At 54.0% G+C, this 27,461-nt stretch overlaps 11 protein-coding genes across 11 annotated transcripts; 3 read left to right on the top strand and 8 right to left on the bottom strand.

Moving 5' to 3' along the window:
- Positions 1-1,148: 1,148 nt before the first annotated feature.
- On the bottom strand, positions 1,149-2,989 carry BDP55DRAFT_633577 (T-complex protein 1; the record flags this gene model as incomplete). The annotated part of the gene is made up of 4 exons (XM_060572575.1): positions 1,149-2,287; positions 2,337-2,658; positions 2,712-2,878; positions 2,944-2,989. 4 exons carry the CDS (start codon positions 2,987-2,989, stop codon positions 1,149-1,151), a joined length of 1,674 nt encoding a protein of 557 aa, XP_060427974.1.
- A 641-nt stretch (positions 2,990-3,630) lies between these two features.
- On the top strand, positions 3,631-5,202 carry BDP55DRAFT_526906 (heterokaryon incompatibility protein; the record flags this gene model as incomplete). The annotated part of the gene is made up of 1 exon (XM_060567818.1): positions 3,631-5,202. A coding segment is annotated over one exon (1,572 nt), but the record flags the coding sequence as incomplete, so codon positions are not given.
- Positions 5,203-6,230: 1,028 nt separating this feature from the next.
- On the bottom strand, positions 6,231-7,997 carry BDP55DRAFT_695057 (prostacyclin synthase; the record flags this gene model as incomplete). The annotated part of the gene is made up of 3 exons (XM_060577424.1): positions 6,231-7,134; positions 7,214-7,639; positions 7,753-7,997. The coding sequence occupies 3 exons, from the start codon at positions 7,995-7,997 to the stop codon at positions 6,231-6,233; spliced, it is 1,575 nt and encodes a 524-aa protein (XP_060427972.1).
- A 788-nt stretch (positions 7,998-8,785) lies between these two features.
- On the top strand, positions 8,786-9,961 carry BDP55DRAFT_747140 (short-chain dehydrogenase/reductase SDR; the record flags this gene model as incomplete). The annotated part of the gene is made up of 2 exons (XM_060580565.1): positions 8,786-9,541; positions 9,620-9,961. The coding sequence occupies exons 1-2, from the start codon at positions 9,095-9,097 to the stop codon at positions 9,959-9,961; spliced, it is 789 nt and encodes a 262-aa protein (XP_060427971.1). The 5' UTR covers positions 8,786-9,094.
- A 1,338-nt stretch (positions 9,962-11,299) lies between these two features.
- On the bottom strand, positions 11,300-13,740 carry BDP55DRAFT_668656 (2,3-bisphosphoglycerate-independent phosphoglycerate mutase). The gene is made up of 4 exons (XM_060575245.1): positions 13,425-13,740; positions 12,813-13,165; positions 12,357-12,738; positions 11,300-12,305 (listed from the first exon to the last, which is right to left on the bottom strand). The coding sequence occupies exons 1-4, from the start codon at positions 13,453-13,455 to the stop codon at positions 11,497-11,499; spliced, it is 1,575 nt and encodes a 524-aa protein (XP_060427970.1). The 5' UTR covers positions 13,456-13,740; the 3' UTR covers positions 11,300-11,496.
- Positions 13,741-14,129: 389 nt separating this feature from the next.
- BDP55DRAFT_195114 (RNA polymerase II transcription mediator complex subunit 9-domain-containing protein) lies at positions 14,130-14,835 on the top strand. Its single transcript, XM_060565906.1, has 2 exons — positions 14,130-14,709; positions 14,734-14,835. Exon 1 carries the CDS (start codon positions 14,219-14,221, stop codon positions 14,675-14,677), a length of 459 nt encoding a protein of 152 aa, XP_060427969.1. The 5' UTR covers positions 14,130-14,218; the 3' UTR covers positions 14,678-14,709; positions 14,734-14,835.
- Positions 14,836-14,966: 131 nt separating this feature from the next.
- BDP55DRAFT_555448 (tubulin binding cofactor C) lies at positions 14,967-16,361 on the bottom strand (the record flags this gene model as incomplete). The annotated part of the gene is made up of 4 exons (XM_060569496.1): positions 14,967-15,167; positions 15,231-15,926; positions 16,005-16,165; positions 16,253-16,361. The coding sequence occupies 4 exons, from the start codon at positions 16,359-16,361 to the stop codon at positions 14,967-14,969; spliced, it is 1,167 nt and encodes a 388-aa protein (XP_060427968.1).
- A 2,140-nt stretch (positions 16,362-18,501) lies between these two features.
- BDP55DRAFT_747116 (uncharacterized protein) lies at positions 18,502-20,327 on the bottom strand. The gene has a single exon (XM_060580564.1). The coding sequence runs from the start codon at positions 19,924-19,926 to the stop codon at positions 18,553-18,555; it is 1,374 nt and encodes a 457-aa protein (XP_060427967.1). The 5' UTR covers positions 19,927-20,327; the 3' UTR covers positions 18,502-18,552.
- A 545-nt stretch (positions 20,328-20,872) lies between these two features.
- Positions 20,873-21,763, bottom strand: BDP55DRAFT_633569 (uncharacterized protein; the record flags this gene model as incomplete). Its single annotated transcript, XM_060572574.1, has 3 exons — positions 20,873-20,993; positions 21,173-21,287; positions 21,529-21,763. 3 exons carry the CDS (start codon positions 21,761-21,763, stop codon positions 20,873-20,875), a joined length of 471 nt encoding a protein of 156 aa, XP_060427966.1.
- Positions 21,764-23,476: 1,713 nt separating this feature from the next.
- BDP55DRAFT_695054 (uncharacterized protein) lies at positions 23,477-25,114 on the bottom strand (the record flags this gene model as incomplete). Its single annotated transcript, XM_060577423.1, has 1 exon — positions 23,477-25,114. One exon carries the CDS (start codon positions 25,112-25,114, stop codon positions 23,477-23,479), a length of 1,638 nt encoding a protein of 545 aa, XP_060427965.1.
- A 959-nt stretch (positions 25,115-26,073) lies between these two features.
- On the bottom strand, positions 26,074-27,064 carry BDP55DRAFT_194977 (uncharacterized protein). Its single transcript, XM_060565905.1, has one exon. It carries the CDS (start codon positions 26,988-26,990, stop codon positions 26,373-26,375), a length of 618 nt encoding a protein of 205 aa, XP_060427964.1. The 5' UTR covers positions 26,991-27,064; the 3' UTR covers positions 26,074-26,372.
- Positions 27,065-27,461: the final 397 nt, after the last annotated feature.

Genomic DNA, 27,461 nt, shown 5'->3' with positions numbered 1-27,461 from the left:
TCGACACTCTCTGCGGACCCGAAATCACCTACCTTATACAGCTCTCGATGTCAATGTATTGGGACTCGAGTGGGAGGGGGGTCCTTGGAGTGCGGGAATCTTTATTTACATCATCTAGTCGGAGACTCAATGTTTGTTTGTAGGAGACGGAAGATTTGGATATACTGTCGTAAGACGCATCACCTGGTAGGGAAGCAAGATAGCTCTCGGAAGTACGTAGAGTCCATAAATGCTGGTGATTGAGGACATGACTTGTCCACCTCGACACGTTTCTAAAGGCAGTCGCGTCATCTTGTGACGCTCTCATTGAGATGTAATAGAGAGATGTTCTCCCATGGGCACCTCAGTCTTGGGGTTAAAATTCTGCTCCACCGCCAGACACTGTTATCTAGGCTGGGGCTATGAGTTACAACGTAGGAGGCTTGCTGAGGCGACGCCCAATCTTGATAAGACGTAGTGTGAAAGCGTTCATTCTCATATATTCACAGAACAACAGAGAGGGGATCGTGTCTTGCAACTTTGCCCATTCACAGCATTTTTAACCCCTCCCCAGGCTTTCATTGTTAGTCCGGATTTGAAAATCATTGTCAATTGGACGGTGACTCGCACAGAGAGAGTGGCCACTTGAGGCGACCACCATGGTCGCCGAATTTGCGAACCACAAAGGGGCGACGAACCGACACTGCATTTTTGACACCGGCCCAGCCCAGAGTTATAAACTATAGCCACTTATGTGGTGCCTGCAGAGTAGCATAGAGAGGGCATGAATGATGCATGTTCGACACCCTCCCAGGCAGCTTGAGCTAGCTTGCCTTGTCCAAATCAACACAAGTTGTTGGACAGCCAAGGCCTGGGAGGTTTAGAAGGCCTTCATTGCGATTTTTAACACCTACCCAAGCTTCAATATGATGGACTGCTTTAGGCCATTTGAATGGATGCCGTGCCGACATCTCGCGAAGTGAAATATCCTTGAGTAAAGAGCAAGTATTCATGACAGACGACAAATGACCCAGTCTATTCGGACTTCTTAAAGCCAAAGCCCCTGGGGGCCAGTTCTAGGTATCATACAGACGCCATTTCATCGATTCCTGAATTTTGATTTCCTTTTTTGATTCTCATTCATTTAACCCGGTCATAAAAACCCCCCTTTACCGACGAGGCATACCCCGTCCTCTACCTCTCAGAGCGCGCTGTGCGGCACCCGGGGGTAGCTGCTGACCAGGGGCCTGGGGCTGCGCGCTCTCCTCGTTGCGAATCGTCTCGTCGACGCCGAGGATGAGGCAACTGGCCTCGGTGGCGGCCTGGATAGCGTTGATCTTGACCAGCGCCGGCTCCCAGACGAAACGCTCCATCATGTCGGCGATACCCTCGTTGATGAAGTCGACACCGGCCCAGGTGCTGCCCTTGCGGTGCTCCACGCGCAGCTTGTTGAGGATGTCGGTGGCATCGAAACCGGCATTGTCACAGAGCTGGCGGGGAATGATCTCGAGAGCCTTGGCGAAGCTCTTGATGATGGCTTGTTGCTTGTGGGGGATGTTCTTGTCGGCGAAGCGGTGGAGGTATGCGGAGACCTCCATCTCGGCGGCACCACCGCCACCGACGATAGTGTGGTTCTTGATGGCGCGCTTGACGATCATGATAGCGTCGTGCAGCGAGCGCTCGACCTCGGCGATGAACTGCTCAGCACCGCCACGGAGGACGAGTGTGCAGGTCTTGGCCTCGGGGCAGCCCTCGAAGAAGTTGAAACGCTCTCCTCCGATCTGGCGCTCGTCGAAGCTGCCGCAGGTACCCAGGTGCTCCGCGAGGATATCTGAGCATGTGGACTGGACGGTGGCGCCGGTGGCCTGGACCACGCGCTCCATGTCCTCAGTTGTGACGCGACCAGCGCAGAAGATGTCGCGGTCTGCGAAGAACTGGGTAGCCAAGTCGCCAATAGGCAGCTTGCTGAGCACAACCTTTGCGCCCGTCTTGTAGATAGCCTCCAACTTCTTGTAGATGATCTGCCACTCAGCGTCGACAACGGCCTGGTAGTCGGACACCTGCTCGACGCGGACCTCGGCGTTGTCCTTCTCGGCCTTGAGCTCCAACTCGACGTTCAAGCACACGATCTTGGGCTTCTCGAAAGACTTGGGTTGTTGCTCGAAACCGGCGTAGGAGAATGTCTTCTTGAATGCGACACCGTTGACAAATAGTGACTCGGTGAGGGAGCCGCCGGGAATCTTCTTTACGCCAATCAACTTCTCGTTCAGGTCGTCCTGGTCCAGGGAGAGGACGGCGTCCACGACCACTGCGCCGGATTAGCATATGGGCTACAAGATGAGCGCATCGAAACCTACTCTTTGTGAAGAACTCGGTGTTGCGCTTAATCAGCTTGCTCGTCATGGCGGTAGCCGCCAGCTTGCCGAGCGTTTCCCTTCTGTTGCTCTCGTTGGTGTCGATAGCGATCTCCTTGATCTTGTTGACGGCCATCATAGACGCTCTCCGCAGACCCTTGATAATAACCTGGGAGCTGACGCCCTGCTCGACGTGCTCCTTGATCTCCTTTAGGATCTCTCCAGCCAAGACGACGACGGACGTTGTGCCGTCACCGACCTCAGCATCTTGTGATCTCGCAATATCGACGAGGATTCGGGCTGCGGGGTGGATGATGTCGAGGAGCTAGATGCGCGTCAGTATGACACTCTCAAACTGATCTCAGTGGTCCTTCCAACCTTCATAACAGTAGCACCATCGTTGGTGATTGTCTGCCTGCCGTTGGCATCGACCATCAAGAGGTCACCTCCATAGGGACCAAGGGTAGACTTGATCGTGGCCTGGACAGCCAAGCATGCGTTGATGTTGCTGACAATCTGACCCTTGCCCTGAGAGGTATCGGTTCCTGCGCAACATGCTCGTCAGTCACAGTTTCCAGGTCGGCAAGGGGAAGGCGGTGGGGTAGCGAACCCTCTTTCAGGACAATAATGGTCGGGGTCTGGCCTCCGAACGACATTTTGGGCGATTACTTCGATGCGACGAGTACAGCTGTAGGGGATACACTCGACAGTATGTTCGGGGTTCGTTTGTCGTCGCGGGGGGAGGCTGTACTTGTGCTGTTCGTGGCCCAAGAAGCTTCTGGAGCTCCAAAAAATTATTGCAGCCTTTCGTGATGTTCCCCGGGCACGGACCAAGGTGTGGCTGCCTTACCTTAGCTGGATTATGTAATTGAGGAGGGGTACTCCAGACCCCTGTCCAGTTCCCCGCCAAAACCCGGGTGCTCATTCAACATCACCGATTCCTCTCAATTTCTCGATATGTGTTCCATCGTCGACCACCAAGCTTAGTTTCCGAGAAGTAATGCTGTTTTGGCTTCTTGCTACACTCTGAAATTGAATATGCTAATTCAGACAGACTGCCGTGTCGGTGCTCACTCTCTAGCTTGTCCACGATGCGGCATCCCTCTATGATCCTGACAATTCGAAAGAATGTTCCCACGCCAATCAGCGGGCTCGCGGCATGCAGGCTGACTTGGCGGCCTCTCCCATGTCTGCCTATCTCATCGTCTTCTTCTGCCGTTTCAAAAGCATCCCGCTTCTTGATCATCACTTGAGCCACCAGGAGGTCGTCCTATTGACTGCTTGTTTGGCTCAGATGATGTCGACCTTCAAATATGACGAGAAACTTGCGCCAAATCAAATTCGACTCATCCAGCTTTTTCCGGGACAATGGCTTGACGACCTTGAATCTAGGCTATATCTGGCCGATCGAGATCACAAGTATCAAGCTTTGTCCTACGCATGGGGGAGTTCGAAGCGATCAAATCAAGTCAGCGTCAACGGCAAGATTCACAAGATCACTTTCAATCTGGACAGGGCTTTGCGCTCCGTTCGAAGACAGACAGAGATAATCACTCTCTGGGTCGACTCCATATGCATCAACCAAGATGATGCTACAGAAAAGGGCCAACAAGTTGGTTGGATGCACGATATCTTTGGCTCGGCCATGGGAGTCACGGCCTATATCGGAGACGGCTTGGATCGAAGTCGCAAGGACTACTCACGTAGTTTTGAAATGCTTGGGCAGAATCCCTTGGTCGACTTCGAGCCGTTGGACAGTTGGACTTCAGAGCCTAAGAATCACTTAGACGGATTGAGAGATTCTGTGCCGGCATCGCTCACAGAACATCAAGAGATCGTGTATTTATTCAGCCTGCTCATGCTATTCTTCTACAGCAGTCCCTTTGGGCGCGAGATGATGCGCCTGGATCAGTCCTTACACCAATACAACGTGGAACACAACCTTAGCGATGCACAGCTGCAGCCGGTTATTGAAAGAATGCGACTCTTTGCGACAAGCGACTGGTGGAATCGGATGTGGATTGTTCAGGAGGCATGCGCTGCTCGACAGCTTACAGTTGTTTACGGTCGTGCTTCGGTTCCATTTAGCTACATCGAAGAGGCGGCCCAAGGATATCTGCAGTCACCCACGGCAAAACATCCCGACTTGGCCAGAGTCATGCGCTTCTTGGCCGACAAGATCACCCCAATCAGTCCTGCTCGCCGCTTGGGAAGGACGAAAGAAAAGGTAGTCCTCAGCGCAACTACAAGCAGCTCCCTACTATGGCTTCTAAGAAGATTCCGCCACCGCAAATCATCAGAGCCGCGGGATAAGATCTTCGCTCTCCTTAAGCTTGCTGAGGATATGAAAGCAAGACGACCTTTTCAGCACAATCAGATGACTATCGAGGCTGATTATGAAGATGATGTCAGTGAGGTCTTCTCTCATGCAGCTTTTGAGATCATCCGCCATACTGGTCTTCTCTGGATGACAACCTCAGATCTGCTCGCCAAGAGCCGCAAAGACATTCCTTCTTGGGTACCAGATTGGTCATCTGAATACATGGCTTCAGGATTTGATCAAAGGAGATACCGTCTTCAAGAGGCAACAGTCTTGGGATACAATGCAGGTCGTGCACGGTTTCAGCATTTCCGGTCGATATCCCGGGAGGACTCAGTTCGGAATCTACCTCGACAACACTTGGAAGCTCTGCTTAACTATGACGATGACGAGTGGAAGCCTGTGCATTCTCTCCCGACTATGATCAAGTATACGTCAAGCCCGCCTTTTCGAGAGAAGATGCAGCGATCTGCCCTGATTATCAAAGGCGTAGCTTGCAGCGTCATTGGGGTCGCCAGCCAGGTCATTCGAAGTGATCTCTCAAACATTGGCCAGGCCGTTGTCCAGATTCAGGCCTCTTACGGGAGACCAAAAGGGCGGCAAATATATCGGAAACCGTTCCTTGAGACCGTCGCAGCCTGCCTATCCATGTCTATGCAGATCCTCAGGCATAATGACGGTTCCCTTCGTACACTTGAACTTCCAAAGCGACAAGAACTCTCCTACTGGGTCTTCAGGCAATACGTAGGCGCACTTGAGCTAATGAATCGTTATGAAGATCTTTCACGGGACTTCGCTAGTACGGCTGCAACTTGCCCCAAGGGATACGGAATCGTCGCCATGGCCTCAAAAGAAGAGCCAAAATTGCGGTTTCAACCGGACGCTTCAACATCATTAGCCGGGGACGGACAGCAGTGGAGTGGTAACTTGGACGTCAGTGAATCGTACGAACTCGCCCGTTTACCCAAGGATTTCGCCTGGTTTCAAGACCGGGCCGAGGGTTTGTGGATTGAAGACACCGTTCGAACAATGGCCGCCGGAAACCGATTGTTCGTTACAGATCGAGGTCTCATTGGGCTGGGCCCAGGCAACATGTGTGTGGGAGATGAAATCTGTGTTCTTGAAGGCGGGCTCATGCCCTATGTGTTACGAAAACATGTCGGGACAATCTATACCGAGTCTTCGAGGGTCCATCAGATGGAGAGCATCATGGGCGTGCACCGCTTCACAATGGTGGGGAGCTGCTATGCTGATGGCATCATGCACTGGGGTGACGAAGAGCATGGATGGGGAGAGAACGCTGATGATATCGAGGAGCTGGACTCGAAGCTGAGACGAAGGCTTAACGCTCCTGAACTCGTCGAGACCGCGTTTCTTTTGGTCTAAGTCACAAGTCGAGATGATAATACCGTACCGCGAGATGACCTGTGATGGCTAAGACGGAACAAAAAGAAAAGGCCTGTGGAATTTATCTCAGTCTCATACCATATGAACACAATGGACCCCTGTCGTACGCCAATCATGTATATCAACCCCTAGAAAGATCAACACATCTTACCAAGAAACACCTCGATCCTCTATTTGAATCTCCACTCCACATCCTCCCAACCAGCCCGCCTCGAAAGAGTCGCCTTGCTAGACTTGCTTCCATAAATCGGTGACCGGAGACCCGAAGTCGAAAACGGCATCTCATGATCCGGCACCTGCACGCCCTCAAGCTCGAACCCGACAGCCAGGCACGCCACAGCGCCCAACAACTCGGCAAACGCAAAGTTGCGACCAGGGCAAAGATGCTTGCCACCACCGAACGGTACAAACGACTCCTTGGAGCCCTTGGCAATCTCGGGCGTGTTCTTAAGCCACCGCTCAGGGTTGAACGCCTCGCCATCCTCACCCCAGACGGGCTTCTTGTGCATCACGGACGCGCTCCACTGCACCTCAACGCCCTCCTTGAGGAGATACTGTCTCCCAGTTTCGTGGTCCGTGATCGTCGTATCCTTGCTTGTCACAGTCCGGCTACCAGTAACAGTATTCTCCGAGCGCAGCGTCTCGCGATAACACGCAACCACATACGCGCACGACTTACCCAGCTCCGTAACATCAATAGTAGCAACGCGCTTTCCGCCTTCAGCAGTCACAGCCAGCGCGGCGGAAGCCTCGACCTCCTCGCGAACGCTGGCGAGGTACTTGGGGTTCGCAAAGACGTTGACAATGAGCCAGAACATGGAGGGCGCGGTGTTGACGGTCGAGGCGGCGGGGAGGGAGTCCATGGCGCCGAGCATGATGTCCGACAGGCCGAAGCCGCGCCAGAACTCGGCGCGGCCGCGGATGGTGGCGGAGACGGTTGGGCCTTGGTCCATTTTGCGCATGTAGTAGCCGACGAGGCCGGTGACGATCTTTTTGCGGGCTTCGAGAGCTTTGCCGGCGATGATTTTGGAGATCCAGCCGTATTGCATCTTGCCCATGCCGCTTTCGTATGTCCTGCGCCGAGAATGTCAGCTACATCACTCACAGTGGGGGTGGGAAAAGTTGGTGATGAGGAAAGACGGAGAAAACGTACCAGATAGCGTCAACCAGCTCCAAGTTGTTAAACGGGCTATGCTCGCCATACAAAGCCCTCGTCGTCGCGACACCAATCAACCCACGAGCCCAGTAAAACACATCATCAATCTTTTCGGGGCTACCAGGCTTGACCTCGTTGAAGCGGCTGCCAATGTAGTCGAGCGCGCTCAGGTTCAGCTTGAGCAGGTTCTCGCCGGACAGGGCCGAGATGGTGACGCGGGAAATCTCCTCGACGGCGTTCTCCTTGACGAGGCGGTGGGTGACTTCCGGGTTGATGCCCATGGCGCGGCCAATTTCCTCGATGCGGGCGCCGAACTCGAGCGTCTTGTTGCGCATGGCACTCTGGACAAGCGGAGCGCTGTTGATGACGTACATTTTCTTGCCGAGGACGGGGATTGTGCAAATGGGGAGCTTTGTGCGTTTGCTGTATGTGGTGGGAGTTGGTGTTAGTGCCGTGCTTTTTGCTTGTGATGACCTCTAATGGGTATTGCCCTCGAAAGGCGTACCCGGTCTAAGGCGATATGGAAAGTTACTTACGCCAGCTTCTCGTAGACACCCGGGTACGAAGTGTTCACTGTGATCCAGTGGCCGATGATGGGGAGAAGACCCTTGACGACGGGGGGCTCGCGGGGATCCACGGGCGCGGAGACGAACTTGTCAATGACCATCAGGATTGTGAAGACAAGGGCCACGGCGGAGGCGATCAGCTTGATGGAGGAGGTCGAGCTGAAGCGCTCCAACAGCGTAGCGACCGCGGTCGCGGCGCCCGAAGAATCCGCCATCGTTGCAAGATGAGATGAAGCGTTGTCAAGGAGAAGTAAGAGCTGGTCGAAAGGGAGACAAGCTTACGATAAGGAGGGGGTAGAATAGGGAAAGTGTCGTTGTTTCTTCGTCGGGGAGTCTGAGAAGAACGTCCTTGGTGGTTTTATATAAGTCGTTGGACTCGTTTCGCCCAATCCCTTTCCACCCCCCTTCCTCGCTTCCACCTCCTCGGACTCTACGTCCAAGCCGTCTCATCAAAACATAGGGTGACAGGTACAGGTCTTGTTCGACAAGGCACGGTTCAGATGAGCTTGCCCAAACCTTCTTTTCGCATATGCAACTTGCACTGCCTTGCCTTTTCTCGGTTTCTATCCCATGAGTAGGACTGGGTAGCTTGAAGCAAGCGGGGGATCCTGGGCAAACGCGACCTCGGCGAAGGAAAGGGGGGTAGGATTACGATTTCCCACTCTCTCATTGGATCTTACGGTCTTGGAGACGGGCATTCTAATTGCTCAGGCTATCCGCGTATAATCAAGATATGCAGAAAAGGTGCCAGACATGTGCCGCAGCCATAGCATGGCGTGTGTTTTGCGAAGCATATCTTGCAGGAGTCAGGGACAGGAGTTGGAGGGGGAGCTATCCGTCAAGTTTGGGTGATCATCTCCCCCCCCCCGCCAAGCTCTTGGGCCGAACCAGCATTTGGCGGGAAAAAGCGTTGTTAATTCCCCGCCCGCGCGCCAATGAAACCACAAAGGCTTAAAGAATAGAGACGCTGCCCCGGTCTCGGTTTCGGTTCCGCATTGCCGGGGTTGTAACGATGCGATCCCGAGTCTGCCTTGTTAACTTGTCTGTAAGTTGTAACAGCATAGCAGCACAGGTAGCACAGCAAGCAGTGTATAAGCTCGTAAAGCTGTACGAAATAGCTGCTTTATAGTTTCGATGGGTTAGAGCATTCGACATATAAGAAAGCGATAGCTAAATTCTGAAAGTACGAGTCAATGCAGAAAGTTGCACCTCTAAATCGCTGTCTTATTCCATCTTTAAATTCGACTCACCAAATATCCCATATACCCCCTAATCCCCCTTTCCAACCCCTTCCCAAACAAAACAGACCACCATGGCCAGCGTCGAGGGACTCCGCGTCATCGTAGCCGGCGCAGCAACAGGCGTCGGCGCCGGCACCGCAAAGCTCCTCGCCGCGCGCGGTGCCAAGGTTGTCGTCGCCGACATCAACATCTCCGCCGCGAAGCAGGTCGGCGAGGAAATTACCGCCGCAGGCGGCAGCGCCCTCGTCATCGAGTTTGACCTGTCCGATGAAGAATCCATCAAGAACCTGATTGCGCAGGGCACCGAGTGGCTCGGCGGCGGGCTCGACAGCCTGCTCAACATTGGCGCCGACCTGAGCCCGCAGAACCTGGGGCAGGACAAGTCGGTGCTCGATATGGATGCCGCCGTGTGGCAGCGCACGTTTTTGGTGAATACTACGGGGTATGCTTTGACGACCAAGTATGCGCTGCCGCATTTGAAGGCGGCGGGGGGCGGGACGATTATCAATATTTCTAGTGTAAGTCACTTCCCCCTCTCCTCATCTTGTTTGACAGCAAACCAGCAAAACGAACTGAGAAAACTGACAAACGTAAAGATGGGCGGTCACTACATGGGCACACCGGAACCTATCCGCGTAGCCTACGCAGCCTCCAAGGCCGCCGTGCACGCCCTCACCCGGCACACGGCAGCGACTTACGGCCCGGACAACGTCCGCTGCAACACCGTCGCTCTCGGCCCCATCCTGACGGCGGCCCTCGAGAGGGGCATCGCCGCCAGCCCGGCCATGCAGGAGGGACTCAAGAGGGTCCCGCTCCGGAGACTGGGCAAGCTGGAGGAGGTTGGCGCGCTGTTGGCCTTTATGATTTCGCCCGACGCGGCGTACATTACGGGTGATATTTGGTCTATTAACGGTGGAACCCACGTCATGACGTATTAGTGAATTTTAACTAGTCTAAGCAGGCGATGATGTAAATTTGACAGATATTTCACCTTGCCTCTTTCTCTTGCGCCTTCATAGTTGAGATCGTCCTTCCAGTAGTCGTCGATTTTGACTCTGGCGATCAGCGATGGAGTTCGTGGAAACCATGTTTTTTGAAATCCCACCCCGGTCTATTGAGTTTCTGCCTGGATGGCTGAAGAGTAATACTGCCCAGATCACGGAACTCAAATAGAAAGTCACAACGTTAAAAGTGATACAAGCTATTGATGACGTCCATGATATAAAAGTCGAACGTCTAACTCAAGGTAATCTCGTATGGTCTGTAGGGGAAAATATGAAATGCCTCGTATTATACTATTCGCGTATTATTACAAGCGCATAACGGTAAATGAAACTTGGAGCTTGACCAATAAAGGCCCAGTTAGTCGTACAGACTAGATTATCGAAACAACCTAGGAGTCCCGTCGGCTATAGTCATAGACGGCTGAGTGGAGTTGTCTTTAGACTCATGCTCTTGTGTACCTTGTCTAGGTAGTCTCCCCTGCGCTTTGAGAGGGAACACCTCGTGCAACACCCCTCGCCCCATGTCAAGAGACTGGTACGCGGTAAAAGTCTGAGACATGTACGTCTACTTGGATCACTAAATCAAGCACTACAGCTTAAGAGGGTTCTCAAAAGAAACACACAACTATCAGCCCACGAGCACCACCTGCGTATCAACTCCATACTCCATCTGCCATACAGCACGTCAGGTATAAGGTTCTAAAAGTCCGATGACGCAAAGTCTTGATGTCTACGTGCTTTATCTAAGCGTATATCCATATCTACAAGATCATCATTCATAATGGGGGATGCGCAACGAGAACAAGCAAAGCGCATTACACACCCTTACACGAAAGCCTTGACAACTATTCCCAATTGAATCTCGCGACGATTTCTATCCCGGAAACGGAACCGTTAGTGCGGGCAGCACTTACCTCAAGCATGTCCTGCAAAAGTTTCCCTTTCATCCTGTCATTTTCGAGATCGTAGACCTCAGCGGGCTACCAAAAAAATTACCAATGGAAAGGGGTGGTGAGAATAACCTCGGTGTAGCCGACGACAAAAACTCCCCAAACTCGATAGTCTTTCGCAGACAGAGACATTACGTCCACGGCTACTCCTCAACGACTGTCCCCCACATTCATCCGGATGTTGTTGAAGGAACAAGAAACCTTGGAGTATGACAAGTTCAAGTTGTCATGCAATGACACCCCCATCGCAGCCTTGGTCCCAGCCAAGATCCTGCCCCCCATTCAACCTCCCTTCACGCGAGAAAGTCATTATCAACATATCTGTCATCAAAGCGTGTTCTCATTTTCTATAACTTTAGGGTTGTCTATTGTCATCATAAACCTTTACAACACACGCCGGCACTCACCCTCTCAACTTTTTCTTTTCCCCTATGAAAACCCGCTCGCCAAAGACACACCCTCAACTCCATCACAACCACATCCCGCCCAACCCAAGACACAAAAGTACAAAAACTTCATTTATGCCTTGGACAGCAGGTTGGCACCAGTCATCTCCTCAGGCTGGGGCAGACCCATCGCAGCCAAGACGGTAGGCGCGACATCACCGAGAACGCCGCCGTCCTTCTTGAGGCTCCAGCCCTCGGGGGCGTTGGCCATGATGAAAGGCACCTTGTTGGTGGTGTGCGATGTCTTGGGCTTGCCGTCGGCGAACTTCATCTCCTCTGCGTTGCCGTGGTCGGCGGTGATGAAGAGGACGTAGCCCTCCTTCTTGCAGGCCTCGTAAATCTTGCCAATGGCCTTGTCGGTGGCCTCGACGCCGACAATGGCGGCCTCGTACACGCCCGTGTGGCCGACCATGTCGGGGGGCGCAAAGTTGTTCATGACAAAGGGGAACTTTTGCTCGGCCAGGCGCTTGGCGACCTGGTCGGCGACGCCGTCGGCCGACATCTCGGGGGCCTTGTCGTAGGTGGCGACGGACTTGTTGGAGGGGACGAGGTCCTGGGACTCGTCGCGGGTCTCAAGGGCAAAGACCTTTTCGACGCCGCCGTTGAAGAAGAAGGTGACGTGGGCGTACTTCTCCGTCTCGGCGATGTGGACCTGCTCGACGTTTTGCTTGCCGAGCCACTCGGCGAGGACGTTGCCCATGTGCTGGGGCTTGAAGGCGATCTCGAAGGGGTAGTCGGCCTTGTACTGGGTCATGGTGACGAGGTTCTTGATCTTGGGGAACTTGAAGTCGGGGAGGACAGAGCGGTCGACGTCGCCGAGCACCTGGGTAATTTGGCGGACACGGTCGGATCGGTAGTTGAAGAAGAAGACGGTGTCGTCGTCTGTGTCTCTGTTAGTAGCTTTTTCCTGGGCCAGTTGGCAGGTCTACTCACCCTTGATGCGGCCCTCATCGCCGCCGACAATGATGGGGGTCAGGAACTCGTCCTTGTCCTTGTCGCCGCCGCGAGCGTAGCGCTCCTTGACGGTCTTGACGGGGTCGGTGCTCTCCTCGCCCTTGCCGTTGATCAAGCCGTCGAGGGCGATCTGGACTCTCTCCCATCTCTTGTCACGGTCCATGGCGTAGTAGCGGCCGACGACGGTGGCGATCTTACCAATGCCAATTTCCTTGGCGGTCTTGACGAGCTCCTCCATGTAGCCGGCGCCGGACTTGGGGTCGGTATCACGGCCATCGCCGAAGAAGTGAATGTAGACCTCGGGGACGCCGTACTGCTTGGCGGCCTTGAGGAGGTTGTAGAGATGCTCTTGCTTGGCGTGCTGGGGAGGGAGATGGGTTGTTAGTCTATCGTGTAGTTTCGAAGGGGAAGGATAGGCTCAGAATCTGAACTCACCACGCCACCGTGGGAGACGAGACCACAGAGGTGCAGTCTGCCGTTGCCGTTCTTGGCACCCTCGAACGTCTTCTTAATGATCTCGTTGTCGGGCAACTTGCCCTCCTTGATGGTCTGATCAATGCGCACAACATCCTGCCAGACGACACGGCCGGCGCCAATGTTCAAGTGTCCAACTTCCGAGTTACCCATCAGACCCTCGGGCAGACCGACGGCAATGGAGGAGGCGTCGAGCTCGCAGTATCCGGTCTTGCTCTGGGCAAAGTCGTCCATGACGGGGGTCTTTGCGTTGGTAATGGCGTCGCCATCCTTGGGGGAGTCGGCGCCGGGCACACCCCAGCCATCAATCACGACTGTAGGAGCGCAAGATCCACAAGATTAGCCAGCCGACTTGGAGATAGAGGATGATGTAGGCAAGGGTGAGGATGTAATCGGGATTGGATTTGGGTTTTGGTTGCTGGAGAGGAGGCAAGGGGATTGGTCTTGCTGGCGCGTTCTGGATTTGGTGGCCAGTCTCGACACTCACACCACCACCAGCAACTTCACCAACACCACCACCGCGGGGTTTCGAGGAGGGGCACGGAGGGTCTGGAGGGAGATCTTTGGACGTACTCAGGCAGGCCTTCTGGTCGGTCTTAGCCATGGTGAATAGGATATTGTCTATGCAGCAAATTCTTTTACAGAAGGGGTATGGATAAAAGCAGAGAGTTCAAGGAATTGCGTGATTTTCTCGGGGGATGGAGACTTTTATTTACGGCGGTGGTGGTGAGAGAAGTGCTGGTTGAGGAGATTTGATTGAATCAGCCCAGCCCAGCCAATGTACCTGTTCTATTTCCTGAGCTTTGCCGGCGCTGGGCTGTTTTATCTGGTGTCAGTGTTTGGTGGGGGGTTATGTCATAGTATCGCCGATAATAGATCCGTGCCGTTGCACTCCGTAATCACACTGTACGTACCGCAGTATTTTTTGTGTACTGCACCGTGTCATCTCTGTCAAAAACGGTGCGGGCTGCCCGGCTGCCCCTCTGTTGACTTTCAACAATTTTTAGCTACCAATCGCTGTCGCGCTAAAACGCCCGTGGAAGCTCCTGGCCCCAGCGGAGCTTCCCCCCCTTGGCCCTTGCCGTTCCAGCTTGACACGACGGGACCCTGGACGGAGCACACCGAGCAACTATACCTCACCTTACCACACCTTACCTCATCCCACCAACTCCTCCTCGTCGTTAATTGACTTTCAGAGCCTCGGCCACACAGCCAACGAACATTCCTCTCCATCGCACACCTACCGCGAGGCTGAGAATAGCCCGATACCTCTTCACAAACCACCTGTTTCACCGAAAATCCTCATCAGACCTCTATCAAAAGCGCAGACGTCTCCCCTCAATCTACAGACCCCGAAACCACCCAAAATGCCACCTCACCCCCTCGAATTGCCCCCAACCCTCTCCCCAGACGCCCTCGACACCCTCACCGAACTAACAGGCATCCTCACCCGCCTCCGAACCGCGATCCAAACCTCGGGCTCCTCTTCCGTCGTCGGCGGCCTCACCACAGGCGCAACCCCAGCCGGCACCGGCCCCGGCGCGACCCCCAACCCCCTTGGTTCCGCCGCCAGCCCCAATGCGCCGCTTTCCCTGAAGGACGTCCCCGCGCAGACCGATGCCCTGAAGCATAAGCTGCAGCGCGCCCGTACGCAGATGCGCACGCTCCCGGATATGGAGCGCACTGTCGACGAGCAGGAGGAGGAGATTAAAGAGCTTGAGGAGAGGATACGAATGCAGCGCGAGGTGCTGGATCGGTTACGGGATGCGGGGGTCAAGTTTGGGCATGACGAGGGGGGACGGGGGGATAAGATGGAGACGGAGTGATGGGAGGATGAAATCAGGGGCGTTTACGAGAAGCTACCAGCGGAGGGGGGAGAGAGGTTGCACGAAAAGTAATTTTTGCCAGATTGAACTTATTATGATACCCGAAATGCGAATCACCAACGACGAGTTTTGCACCGAAGAAAAAAAGGGACGCTATTTTCTTGCGCCGTAATCATGCATCCCTTGCGAAAGAAAAGCGGCCTTCCTAAAACTCCTAGCCAGGACTCGAATCCGGAACTTCACCCAGCAACGTTCTCCCTACCACACGACAGCAATCTACGTCTGGTCTTCAATGCTTCTGAACCCCGACTGCCTTGAGGATATCGTGCAAATCCTTGCCGCGCTCGCCCGGGACAACCTTTGTCCAAATCTCTTCGGGCAACCTCTTTTCCTCTGCCAAGACGCTCCAGTTCGGACTGGGCTCCGACTTGAGCCACTTGAAGTCGTCCACTTGATCCCACTGGTTCTTGGTAGGGTCTTCTGTGGTATCCTGCTCGGCAGTTAGCAGCCGCTCCTATCAGGGGGAAAAGTATGGTGCGTGAGTTGTACTTACAAAGCTAGGCGGCAGCGGCGCGAAGCGCATATTCGAACAATCCTCAATAATCGGGTGACTCGAGCAGTGCAGATAGATATCGACATTCCTACACTCGTGGATACGCACCTGTCGGGCAGAGACGACGATGATACTATCCGACACGCACGTGATATGCGCCGGCCCAGCCACGTTACCAGCAACGACAAGACTTCTTTCGATATTCTTGAGCGCCAGGTTCGCAAACGAGGTGTGGCCCGAGAGCGCGATGGACATGTCGACAACACAACCCTTGAGATCGGTCAAGCGGCCGGAACTCGTCGCCCGCGACGCCGAGGACGGGAGGATGATGTGCAGGCCGTCCTGGCCGAATACGGCAATGTCTTTTGCGGTGGAGAAGCTGGGTTTGCGGACTTTGGTGGCGCTCGGCCGGGCCATTTCCTCGTTGTAGTTCTTGGGGAAGTTGGGGAGGTCGCCGAGACCGTCTGTCTCTGTCGGCTGGCTTGAGTCGGGGGGAGCGATGACCGGGCCGCCCCGAGAGGGTGGTAGGGGGTCGGCGAGGCTTGCTCCTACCATGAGACGGGGGTCATTTTTGGGAGTGGCTAGGTCGCTGTTGGCGGTTGCTGAGCTCGCTCCGCGGGGTTTGAATTGGAAGCGCGAACGCGGGGCCAGCTTGGCCGTGGTCTCATTCAGTTTGTCTGTGAGAGCTTTGACGGCCTGGTGAGTGAGGGGTGTCAGCGGTGATCTGATACTTTCAATCAATGCTGAGTAAGTCATTGGGGGTTCAAAACCCACCTGGGCGTAGTTGCGTTGGTCGTACGAGGGGACATAGTCGGAAGCGTCGGCGACTTCGTTGGAGAGATTTGATATCCCGGCCAGGATGTGGTCAATGGCGTCTTGCCTCTCACCACCGACCTGAGATATGGAGCTCACATTGTCGATCTGCTCTTGTAGACCTGGGTGCGGGGTTCGTAAGTCAGCATTTGGCCCAGGGAAAGATCAGTCGATCTATTCGGTCCTTATTTCCAAGGGTTGTAACGCACTGATGACTTCCTCCTGAAAATGGTGGTAAAACTTCTCTTTTGGGTCCTGCATCTTGGTTACTGGGAGTCCTCCACCTACGGCAAATTGTTGAAGTACTTCAGGTGCCATTGTCGTGGCGGGAGGTATAAATATTAAAAAAAGTGGAAATCTTAAATGGCTTTATATACGAACAGAGCCCAGCACGAGAAAAGAAGCTCGGGGCTTGTGTTTCAGAAAAGTGAGGGACGAAGATTGGTCCTACCTGATGAGAGGTAAGGTAAGGTAAGGTAAGGTAGGCAAGCTGGGTGTAAGACCGCAAAAGTGGCGTGTCTTCAGACGGTGGGGTGTGCGACCAAGTCTGTCTTTAAAATCCCCCGTCCTGCCGTTCGTCTAGGTATGAGGATCGAACCACGCGACTATTCTGATTGCTAGCTCGTGACAGTGTGTATACAGGAACGGCTGTAGCTGGGATGTTGTGACGTCGCTGCACAGTGATGGCGGGGAAGAGCCAAAACGGGACAGGAACGAGCTGGAAGATCCGGGGATGGTCAAAGTTGCAACTCCCGAAGTGGGTGTGGTCGTCCAAAGTGAGGTGCTTGAGTGCCTTTGGGGTGTGGTATGAGGACGGAAGCGAAGGAAAGCACGTTACTTTCTTGTGCGAAACAGGTGTCGAATCGGACGATGAAATGCAGGCAGAGGTATCAGCAGAGATGCAAGGTGAGGTGATGGAATTCTACCTGAGGTAAGGTCAGGTAAGTGGAAAGACCGTAAAAGACGGGCAGCGTTCCCATTTGGCAGGGCCCCGCACGCCCCGGTCGACGTTGGGAGCCGGCCGACGCGGATTGGCCGCTCGGTCGATCGGTCGGGTTTTCTTCAGTGGTGGGGACCCTTGGACCGGCGCGACTGCGGGTCTGCCTCTTAATCCTTTTTCAGTGAGATGTTCTCGTCATGCATATCAGTCACGCGAGTGGTAGCAACATCGCCATTGTTTGTCAGAGCCCAGTGCAGTAGTTTCGCTGCTCAATCGAATCAAATGGGGGTTGGTGTGTTTGCCATTCTGTGCTGCTTGTGACTAGGCACCTATTACTCCTCAGACAGCCAACGAACGCTTCGCCCTCCCCCGCATTCCCCGGACACTGACGCTCTGCCAAGACATCCCGGGACCCTGGATCGACGATGAGCTTGGCTGTCTGACGTCGTTTGCATGGAAAAACCTCCTCTTTACCCCAGGCGCCTCGAAAGATGAGATAGGATGAAGCATTGGATAGAGAACATCATCACTAGGCCAACAAACATCTGAGGCAGTGGTATCGGTGCAAGTTGTTAAGCCGGACTGGTGCTGGGTGAACAAGCAAAACCTCGGAAGCACTGGCATTTTCCTCTATTTGTTGATGCATATAAGGCCAGCTGAGGAGCATCCGGTCTTTAGAGTTTTGGGGTACAGGATGGAGGAGGCCTCCTATCGTCATATTCCCGTCTACTCCCTCACGGAAAAGGGATCGTGCAAGCCTGCTATGCTGGCGTCAGATGATGCACATGTTGTACATGCAAACACGACTTGAGACGATTTCAAATCACGTGGACCGCTCTGCGCAACGACATACAAAGGCAATCCGCCCCGAAGAGGCTCGGTATCAAATCACATTGAACACTTTTGATAAAAGGCCGCCTCTCATGGACGGCATAAGTAGACCATCAACTACGAGACAAACCGTGCTGAGGCAGATATAGCCATTGATTCTTATGGCAAGTGTTCGACAATAGGATAAGCAAACCAGTCCAGGTCAAACCCATGCAGAACATTCATATCGACGAGGCTTTCTAACCATCACATCGCTCGCAAGAACACCGGAACAATGACATCCGCATGGCTCTTGGAGATGGAGAACCCGTAACTGAGACATTGGGTCATTTTTGTTGGACTTCACTGTCTGATCCCGTTCTGCCTGGACTGCTGTCTTTAGTCATCATGACCATCTACGGAGAGCTCTGTAAGGCCGTGGAGGTCGGCCGCGTTGAAGAATTCGCCCGCGTGGCTGAAGCGGCCGCTACTCACCACCTCGTAATTGCGAGTCATCACTGCGCTGATCCATCTCAGGTGCCTCTGAGAATCGTAAGAGATCTTCATCCATTGCGCTCAGCTGATGAGAAGAAAGAATCGCACGGATGTAGGTTGAGAGTTAGGAGGGGTAAACGGGAAGTCAATTCATCAAAATAAGGTACTGCCAACGCCGTAAGTCATGGCCATCTTCGCCGTCTATTACCCAGCAGAATATACCTGTGGCACCCAAGAAGACCTGAAGGGAGAGCCAATTTATGCTCATTCTTCAACCTCATTCTGCTCCTCGTAATCCCCCTCAAATACCTTCTCAAGCTCCTCCCTCAACATCTTGAGCTTCCTCATCCCTTCCTCCTGCTGCCGATCCATCTTCCTACTCCAAGCAGGGAAATCCCTCGCCGCGCCAATCCTCTCAAGCGCCTCAACCTTGGCCATCCGACAGGCCACAAACTCCTCCATCTCCTCCTTCTGTTCTAGCCAGAGCCGCTCCGCTTCCTCGAGCTTCTGCTGTCTCGCCTGGCGTCGTTGGCTGCGTGCGTTAACGCACGTGAGGCGCTTCCGCCAGCTGCCGCTGCCCTTGGGGCATAACGCTTCCTCGCGCTTCTCATCTGCGAGTACCGCGTCTTCTGCTTGCTGACGGCGGTTGTTCTCGCGGATCTTCAGCCATTTGCCCGGGCAGAGGTTCGTCTCTGCGGTGGCGGCGTAGTGTTTGCGCAGATCCCGAGACGCTTGTGACTTTTGGGACCATTTTCCCTCTGGGATATCGTCGCCCGTGAGGGTGTCGCCCTCTGGGGCGGTGAGGACGATGTCGACAACGGGAAGGGGTCTGTCAAGGAGCTCGTCTTCTGACTCCTCCTCTTCCTCCTGCTGCTGCTGCTCCCGCTTCTGCTCCAGCTCCAGTTCATACTCCTGCTGCTGCCACAGGCGGTAGGCTTCGCGAAGCTGCCTCCAGTCACCTGGGCAGAGGAACGTCTCTGCGTTGGCGACGTATTGTGTGCGCAGGTTCAAGGACTCGCGGGGCTCGGTGCACCATGTTCTTTCTGGGATGGCATCGCCGAAGAAGACGTTGCCTTCAGTGGTGGTGAGCATGATGCTGGGAACGGGAAGGTCTTGGCGGCAGGATACGTCTTCTGACTCCTCCTCCTCCTCCTGCCAAGGGCGGTTGTCGTCGCGGATCTGCTTCCGATTGCCGGGACAGAGATAGGTCTCTGCGTTGGCGGCGTGTTGAATTTGCAGGTTCAAGGACTCGCGAGACTGATGGGCACATGCCCCCTGCGGGATGGCATTGCCAAAGAAGACGTTGCCCTCAGTGGTTGTGAGCGTGATGCTGGGAACGGGAGGTTTCTGTTTGTGAGGTTCCTCGTTTGAGAATTCCAGCAGCATGTCATAGTCCTCGGTCACAGAGTCTTCCCACCAGCACTCGTTCTCGTTCTCTTTCTCTTCCTCGTCTTCGACCGCGCAGAAGTCGTAGTCGCTGTTCCCATCAGCGCCATCACACCATTTGGTGTTGTATTGGCGACGCCGATGAGAGAGCTTGGCGGCGGTGGTGGAGAAAAATGTCGCGGCGACTGACTTACACGCCGTCATTGTGGTAGTGGTGGCGGTGGCGGTCCAGGTATCCATGATGGTATACATGACTACGGTTGAGGGATGATGAGAGAGGTGAAGAGGGGTTAAGAGAGTAAAGTAGTGAGATGAAAGTGGGCTAGGAGAGTAGAGTTCTGGGGGGACTGTAGGTTGGTTGAGGAGAAGTGACTATTCGTTGTTTGTATGGAAAGTTGGGAAGCGGCATGTGCAGATGTATTGACGTAAAGATGGGTTGTGGATGGGAGGATTAAGGGAAGATTACTTCCAAGATATGGAATGTCTTTCTGTTATATTGTCTGCTGTATAGCTTCCGGAGATAGAACAACCATCAGTAAACTGGACAAAAAGGTATTGAAGATGGGTTCTAGAACTTGGATAAAATGGTTCACTTGGTCTCCAAATGACCTCAAACTCTGCTGAGTAGATGGTTTACCCTCAATCAAGCTGAAGTCTGACTAAAATGCCTGATTGGGCGGCTGAAAATGTGACAATCCTCAATTCTGTTCATTATACTCTCAACCTATTGGCTCAGGGTGTGAGCACGCCGGGTGTCAACACCGAGAAAGTAGCCGTGTTAGTGAATTAAAGTCACCATCCATTTGGGTCATCGTTGACATCGAGAGACGTCAATCACTCTCTGAGCATACACCTTCGAGTACCCCGGCCCTTCCAAACCCCATCCCCACAGTTTCCAGGAACCCGTGCAGTCTGCAAAAGTTTAACCAAAGGAGCGGATCTTCATCGTTGTCGTGGGATCTCGTTGTCCGGCTAGGACGGTACCAACGTCTTAAGGTCCTCTCTACAATCACTCTCAACTCGAGTACCAAGCCACACTCTTTGACATCACGGGGCTATGCTTGATGGTTCAATATGGCTGGTCATATCTTCACTGAGGTTCTCACAACATGGTGGAATATCAATAGCAAGTAGTTGTCTTAATTTAGAACACGCTTAAAGCATATGGACTACGATCCAGGCTACCCAAGTAGACACATTAGGATGAAGTACACTTGACGCCCTTAACCCCATCAACAGTTGTCTCCTCGCACTTAATCGCCGAAGTCGAAGTGAAGACCAGGCTCACAGTGCCGTTGGTCGATGCCTCGTAACTGACGCTGTGTTGACCAAGGTGTCAGCATTGTCTAACTTCTCAAGGAGGAAAAACCAGAAGAAATCGTGGGCCTTTGGTGCCCTCCTCAGCCCTTCAACCCTCTGGTTCAGGTTCCGGACCTAACTGAATCCGGAACCACAGTGGCCAGTCGCAATGAGGTGATTTGAGTTGGTTTTTGCTTACCTGGAATTGAAGTTGATCGGGTTGATGCCGATGCCCAGACCAATGTTCATCGTGTCCTTGGTGATGGTGAACCCACCCCCGAGACCAAAGGCTTCAGAGCCAGATTGCAGGCCACCTGTGATGTCGAGTTGGTCAGCTCACTGGATCACTCCGAAGTCGTAAAGATTGCTTGAGAACTCTCATCCCCCCCCCCAAGCCACCCCTTTCCGCCTGTCGAGACTTCCACAATCAGAACCAATCCCATCTCTTGCGTGTTGCTTCTCTTGTGAAACACCACATCCAAACATCCTATCAATTGCATCTGACCCCCAAGATTTCCCAATATTCTTCAACCTCCCCAGACTCTTAAAACTCACCTCCAAAAGACTGCCCCTCGGCCCAATTAATCCCACACCCAACCCCGATCCCTCCAAACGGAGCCAGCGTTCCCGCAGCACTAACAGCGCCCGACCCAGACGTCGCCGAGACGTTCTTGTTCAGCGCAGTAATGTCGACCGCAGCCTTCGTCTCGTTATCCTGTCGCGGGGCCAGGAGGCTGCCTGCTGAAGCGAGGCCTGCCACGGCAAGGAGTGCGAAGGTCGAGCGGGCCATTGTTGCTATTCGTTTCGGAGGGAGGCTGTCGAATATCTACGGCGGTCGTCGGCACTGCAGATTCGCGGTTCAATTTGCGTCGGGTGAGTAGATGCCGAGAATCGGAATGAGTGACTGTGGTGAGTACAGATAGTTGGCGAAAGCTCACGATGTCCATCCCGCGACGATGGGGCGGGACGGAGACTTATATCTCACCGCGCGGGCGCGGCCTGGGCTTTGACAGCGATTTGGATGATCCCACAACCCCGGTTAAGGAGTCTCCCAGTTAAGGGGAGACGACTCCATTACCAGAAACTCTAAAAGATGAGGTCCTGCGAGAAGTGGATCGCGGCGCGGCTTCCCCGGCATTGGTGAACATGGACAACCCCGTCGATGTTCGTCTCAAGTTGTTAAAGATGTCAACGGCTGTGCAACCCGTGCTAGGAGCCCTATTGGTCTTCGTGATCCGTTGACAGAAAGTATACTCTGTAACAATCCTGGTCCCTGCGGCGCGCGATGACAGGTTCCCTGTGTCCGACGGAGTGGCTCACACTAAACTCCCGTCATGGGAATCGCAACGCCAAGAGATACTCGAGCGCGGTTGATGGGCAGAAGTTTAGATATCACCTATGGGTACTCCGTAAAGAGGTGTGCATCGCGACGACGACGTGGAGGGGCCAGTCGAGGCTTGCTCTTCCTATTGATCATCACGTTCTGCCATCTACGAGAGACGAAGCGAGGTACTCTTAAGAGTGGAGGGGGGCACTGTGCCACGATATCGCGAGTCAGGTCGGGTTGTTCTCCTGCTCTATATCGCGAGTTTCAATCACTTAGCTGATGGCCGGAGGAAAAAACCTCTGAAACTCTTCCCGATGATCTCTAGACTTTTATCCGAGCACCCAAGATCTAGAACCGATTCTGCTAATCTGCTAATACATACCAATCTCAATTTCTCCGGAGCATGTCGACGGTCTCAGATCGACAAGAAAAAAAAAAGTCCCGTGTCCGATTTGGCACGTGCAGAGACAGGGTTCACATTCCTCATCTCGAAAGTTCCAGCTAAGCTCGGAGCTGTGATGCGATTGTGATCCATCGGCAAGCTACGGACGTAACCTTCGACATTCCGTTGATTCACTACAGCTGTTCGCGGGAAATAAAAGAGACAGAGTGGGAGGAGGCTAGTGGAAGGTAAAAGATTTGCTTCGCTAAGAATTCTATTCTCATTGATTTCATGTGTTTATATCTCTACTCGTGACCTCGAGTCGTCAAGCCATCTGCAGTACATGGAACAAGACCGTGAGGTCATTGTTCGTTCATGACGGTTGACACCATTTCTTCCCGTTCATCAGGTCCTGCCGTCTGAAATGGAGGTTTCGCCCAGCGAAAACCATATGATCCTGTTTATCTCTCTATCTAAGGTGTCTCTCCTCGGAAAAGTGTGCCCTATGTCTAACAGTTGTTTTGTATCGTTCGTTTCATTTCCATTTCACGTAGTCCATTTCTCATAAACCCATTTCGTTCCCGTGTACACATAAGGTAGTAATCCGTCTAAAAAGTCTTGACCCCAATAGCATTTGTGCAGAGTGGAATGTTTTGCGCACAGTCGAGTGTGCTCTCCCCATGTTCTACAGGTCAACACAAGAATAGAATAGAGAAAAGAAGAAGAAAATACATGGAAGAAGCTACATGTAATGATGCATCGGAGAAAGCCAGGCCCAAAAGGAGAGACCATTCTCATACCACAATCGGATTATGAGAATCAGCCCCCTGGTCCTCAACCATCTCCAAGAACCGCGAGCACGGCGGCAGTCTCACCCGCGCCCGGTGGGAGCTCGCAGGCCACGCCCGGATCGAGTCGTAGAACTCGAGCCGCGTCGGCGTCGACGCGGCGTTCAGATGGCGCAGGTTCTGCCGGCACGGGTTGGATTTCAGCAGTGCGATGCGTGGTGGCGTCAGGCTTAGGCGCCGGACTACGGGCTCCGAGTGCTGGCGTCTGCGCGTTCGGATTTGCGACGTCGTCACGACCGGCGGGGGAGGAGGAGGAGGAGATTGTCGAAGCTGGGGTGCGTGCTGCTCCGATACGAGTTGCAGCTTGGGTGGGAGGGCCTCTGTCGGTGTCCGAGGCGGAGGCGAGCCGGATGCCACTGAGCTGCGGTCCCCTGCTGCTGCTGCTTCGAGGCCGCCATGATCCGTGTTGGCGAGGTGCAGAGATACGGGGCGGGAATCGTAGGAGTGGCTATAGTTGTGCTGAAAGGCGGCGCCTCCATGTCCTCCTCTAGGTCCCGCATACTCTTCCGCCTCTCGCCTGTTAAAAGCCGCGGCAGCGCGAGATTGAACTCTCCTCTTGCGCGCGACTTCAGAGTTGAGAGAGCCCATCAGCCTCTCCAGTACCTTCCAGGGAAAGATGACGGTGCCCACCTCCCAAGCCCGTCCGGCACCGAGCTCCGTGGAGAAGAAGCTCGTCCACGCGCGGGCATTGGAACAGGGCTCGCCGAGGATCATGGCGTCTGGCGAGGCTCGCATGCGCAGCATCAACTCGGAGCGTTCCCGTTTGCTAAAGGGCACAAAGGACATTGATGATGCGTTCACCATGTGCTGCAGCAACACCAGGGCCTCGGATGCCTTGAAGAATTCGGCGTGGGGTCCACCTAGAGCCAGAGAGGTTTGGCGGTAGCAGGTGATGGTCGCTTGTCTGGGCTTTGTCGGGGGGCCTTGCTGCAGGATGAGGGTGACGGCACGATTATTACGGGTGAGTGTGACGGTGTAGTTCTGGTGAGGCGATGATGTCTCACGGGAATGCCGTTGAGGCTGAGAGTGATCTCCCGAGCGAGATGCTGCTGCGTCGAGGTAGCCATACTGCTTGGTATCGACCCCGCGATTTGATGTTGCTTCACCCCCAAATCGATATGGGCCCTGGCTATCTGGCCAGAGACTTGTAATGCTGCAGCTATCCGAGTGGGAGCGTATGTGGGCATGGCTAGGCCGACTCGGTGTTGGAGGTTGAACGGCCGGTTCTGATGTAAAGTACGAGTCGAGCTTGGTGGGAGGCGTCTCCGGTCCAAAGGAAGACGTTCGTGTCCGCACTTCTGAAGGTGTGTCTTGTCGTAGCTCGGGGATCTGGTCCAGATGTAGATGTTGGAAGTCAGGGGAATATCTGGATGCTTCTTCGGGTGACCTTCGAAGTGATTGCTTGGCGTAGGCGTTGGACGGGCGGAAACCGAAGACACAGTTGAGCCTACTAACGGTCTGGGCCGTCGAATCATCAACATCCCACGGTGACGATGCCGATGTCGAGCGGAAGGCGTCGACTGTCGGCCACTTGGCGTGGGAGACTGGCCCCTCCACGTTTCTGCGTGGCATGGGAGCAAACATTGGAAAGGATGACATGCTGAACTGAACTGGGAAAAATCAGACGAAAGAGGAAGAGAAGCCTTGCTTTTCGGAACGCAGCAGCAGCCTCAAACCGTGAGAAAAGAGTGAACTTAGGCCGCTCACTCGTCAGCAGGCCTTTGCACATATATACGGAACGACTTCTTCCCGGTACAAGAGACGCAACCAAACGATCGGACCAAAGGGGGAGCGGTCAGCCAGCTCGACCACACCGAGACAGGGTTGTCTTGCATCTCCCCGCGCGGGCCAATCCCTCTCCAGCCAACACGCCAAGGGCAAAGTGTTTTCTTCTTCGTCGTCACATCCAACGCACAACACACTTTGGGGGGCTGTTGGTAGGGCTAACCTCGTCTATACAGCTGGTGCTGCTGTCGAGGGTGTTGGAAAGGAAAAAGGCAAAAAGGCACCCCCCGCCTGACCGGGAACTTGGGAGACACACCACCATCTTTTTCTTAGCGTGCGTAAGTGTCTCCCACAGCCTTGATGGCTTGCCCCTCCCTGCATGCCTCCCGAAGAGATCGCCATTCTGCTTATGCAGAAAAGCAATGTGGACTCCAATCAAGGGCTCCGGTAAGCACTCCCGCATGTTGCTAGCCGGTTCAGAGCCTCGTGTCAACCGGCCGAAATTGTGGCATTGGCACATTGCCGATTGATCGCATGCGTCGATGCCCGAGGGAGAGAATTCACGACGGCAAAAAGCAAAGTGGTCCCGAGGGTCTGTGAGTGGTCGGCTGCTCGCATGAGAGCGGGCTGCAGCCGTGGGATGCTGCACGGTATATCATTTTTTACTTCTCTTGCCCTCGTCTGCATGGGCGGAACGAAACGAGACAAGTCCAAGCGAAGATGAGAGGGTTGGCCAACGGGGGGGACAGGCAAGACGAAGCGAGACCATGCTGACCATGCTGCAGTCAGCGGGATTGTTTGCTCCCACGGAAGTTTGTTCGCTGTTGGTAGAAACCTGAGATTCCTTGCTCAGACAATCTGAAGATTCACGAAAACGGCTGGAATGGGTGACGGGCGGTTGACGAATATGAAAAAAAGTCCCGACGCTCCGCTGTCTGCTCACCGCTGCATGGGTACATTGTGACATGGCGTGAGAGTGAGAGAGTATGTGAAGTGCGTGTGTGTGTGCCGTCGAAGAAGCAAAGAGGAAAAAGCAAATTGTCTCGTCCAAGCGCGAGCGATATGAGACTATAAGAGACAAGGTCGAGACAGGTGCAGCCGACGAATCACACATGTGCTAAATTAATAACCGCAGGGAGCATATTATATAGCAGAGCTGGGGGACGACGGATGGGGTGTGGTGACTGATGACTGTGTGCCTGGGTTGGCACACACACACACACACACACACACACACACATATACACACGCATAATGTTTGGCCCTTGGGCGACGTGATGGGCGTTTGTTGACGTGGTCTGCGCCGTGTTACACAGATTGATTGCGGTGGATTCCTAGACGTCGCGTTCAACCCTGACTCCGTGACAGAGTCAGACAGAAAGCAAATGGCAACGAGACAGGGCTGCAATGCGGGCGACGAGACAAGGCCTGGGCAACGTGAGCCGTCATGCGATACAACATAGCAAAGGCCGGGGGACAAGGTGACGGGCAAGGGATAGAGACGTTTGATGTTGCGCTGCAGCTGAAAAGCTCCGAGGTGTGAGTGAGGTGCCGGCTTGCGAAGGGGGGAGGGGAAGGAAGAAGAGGTGTGTGTGGGTGCTGCATCACAGCCAAGAAGCGTCGTGAGAGTTGCGTTGCTGGTGAGAAGTGGAAATTGTGGTTGCGGTTGGTGGGAGCTGTGGTTTGATATGTGGCTGGTGGGTGCCCGAAATTCAAGCCCCAGTTCCAGCCACATTCTCAGGTTCCTTATGTCATCATCTCACCAGCCACCCTTGTCATGCAGTCATCTCTGCCTCCCGTTTGCGAAACGTGAAAAGAGCAAGAGGTGGAGTAACTCTTCTTCCAACAGACTCGGACGGAACGAACCAGTGGCTTCTTCCTCTTCCTCTTCCTCTTCCTGCCCATTGTCATGTGTCGTCTGATGTTCTGACTATTAAGGTGCCTGAAGTTGTATTGACATTTGACATGTTCATGTCAAACTTTCGTCAACTGCGCCCTTGCAACGACATCGACAAACGACACCGGCATGACAGATGCCATTCTGGGCCACCACCCGCAACTCTGATTCGTCAATCCACTTGCTGCCTAGAAGCTCTACCCTTGACCAAACCATAGCCTCTTCCAACGGCCCCAGAGTAAGCGTACGGAGTACATCGACTCGGACTATGGCCGGGCGAAGAAGCGAATGGAAGATGCACTCAACAAC

This window comes from Colletotrichum godetiae (genome assembly GCF_030913485.1).
Source record: "Colletotrichum godetiae strain CBS 193.32 chromosome Unknown BDP55scaffold_28, whole genome shotgun sequence".
NCBI classification, from domain to species: Eukaryota; Fungi; Ascomycota; class Sordariomycetes; order Glomerellales; family Glomerellaceae; genus Colletotrichum; species Colletotrichum godetiae.
Note: the sequence above shows the minus strand (reverse complement) of the source record. Positions and strands in the feature narration are given on the sequence as shown.

Coding starts and splice junctions, on each gene's coding strand:
- BDP55DRAFT_668656 (XM_060575245.1), bottom strand. CDS start 13,455: ATGGCTAAGACCGACCAGAAGGCCTGCCTGA. Junction 13,166..13,424: donor CGACCAGAAGGCCTGCCTGA/GTACGTCCAAAG, acceptor GCGCTCCTACAG/TCGTGATTGATGGCTGGGGT. Junction 12,739..12,812: donor TCGTCTCCCACGGTGGCGTG/GTGAGTTCAGAT, acceptor CTCCCTCCCCAG/CACGCCAAGCAAGAGCATCT.
- BDP55DRAFT_195114 (XM_060565906.1), top strand. CDS start 14,219: ATGCCACCTCACCCCCTCGAATTGCCCCCAACCCTCTCCCCAGACGCC.
- BDP55DRAFT_747116 (XM_060580564.1), bottom strand. CDS start 19,926: ATGTATACCATCATGGATACCTGGACCGCCACCGCCACCACTACCACA.
- BDP55DRAFT_194977 (XM_060565905.1), bottom strand. CDS start 26,990: ATGTGGCTGGAACTGGGGCTTGAATTTCGGGCACCCACCAGCCACATA.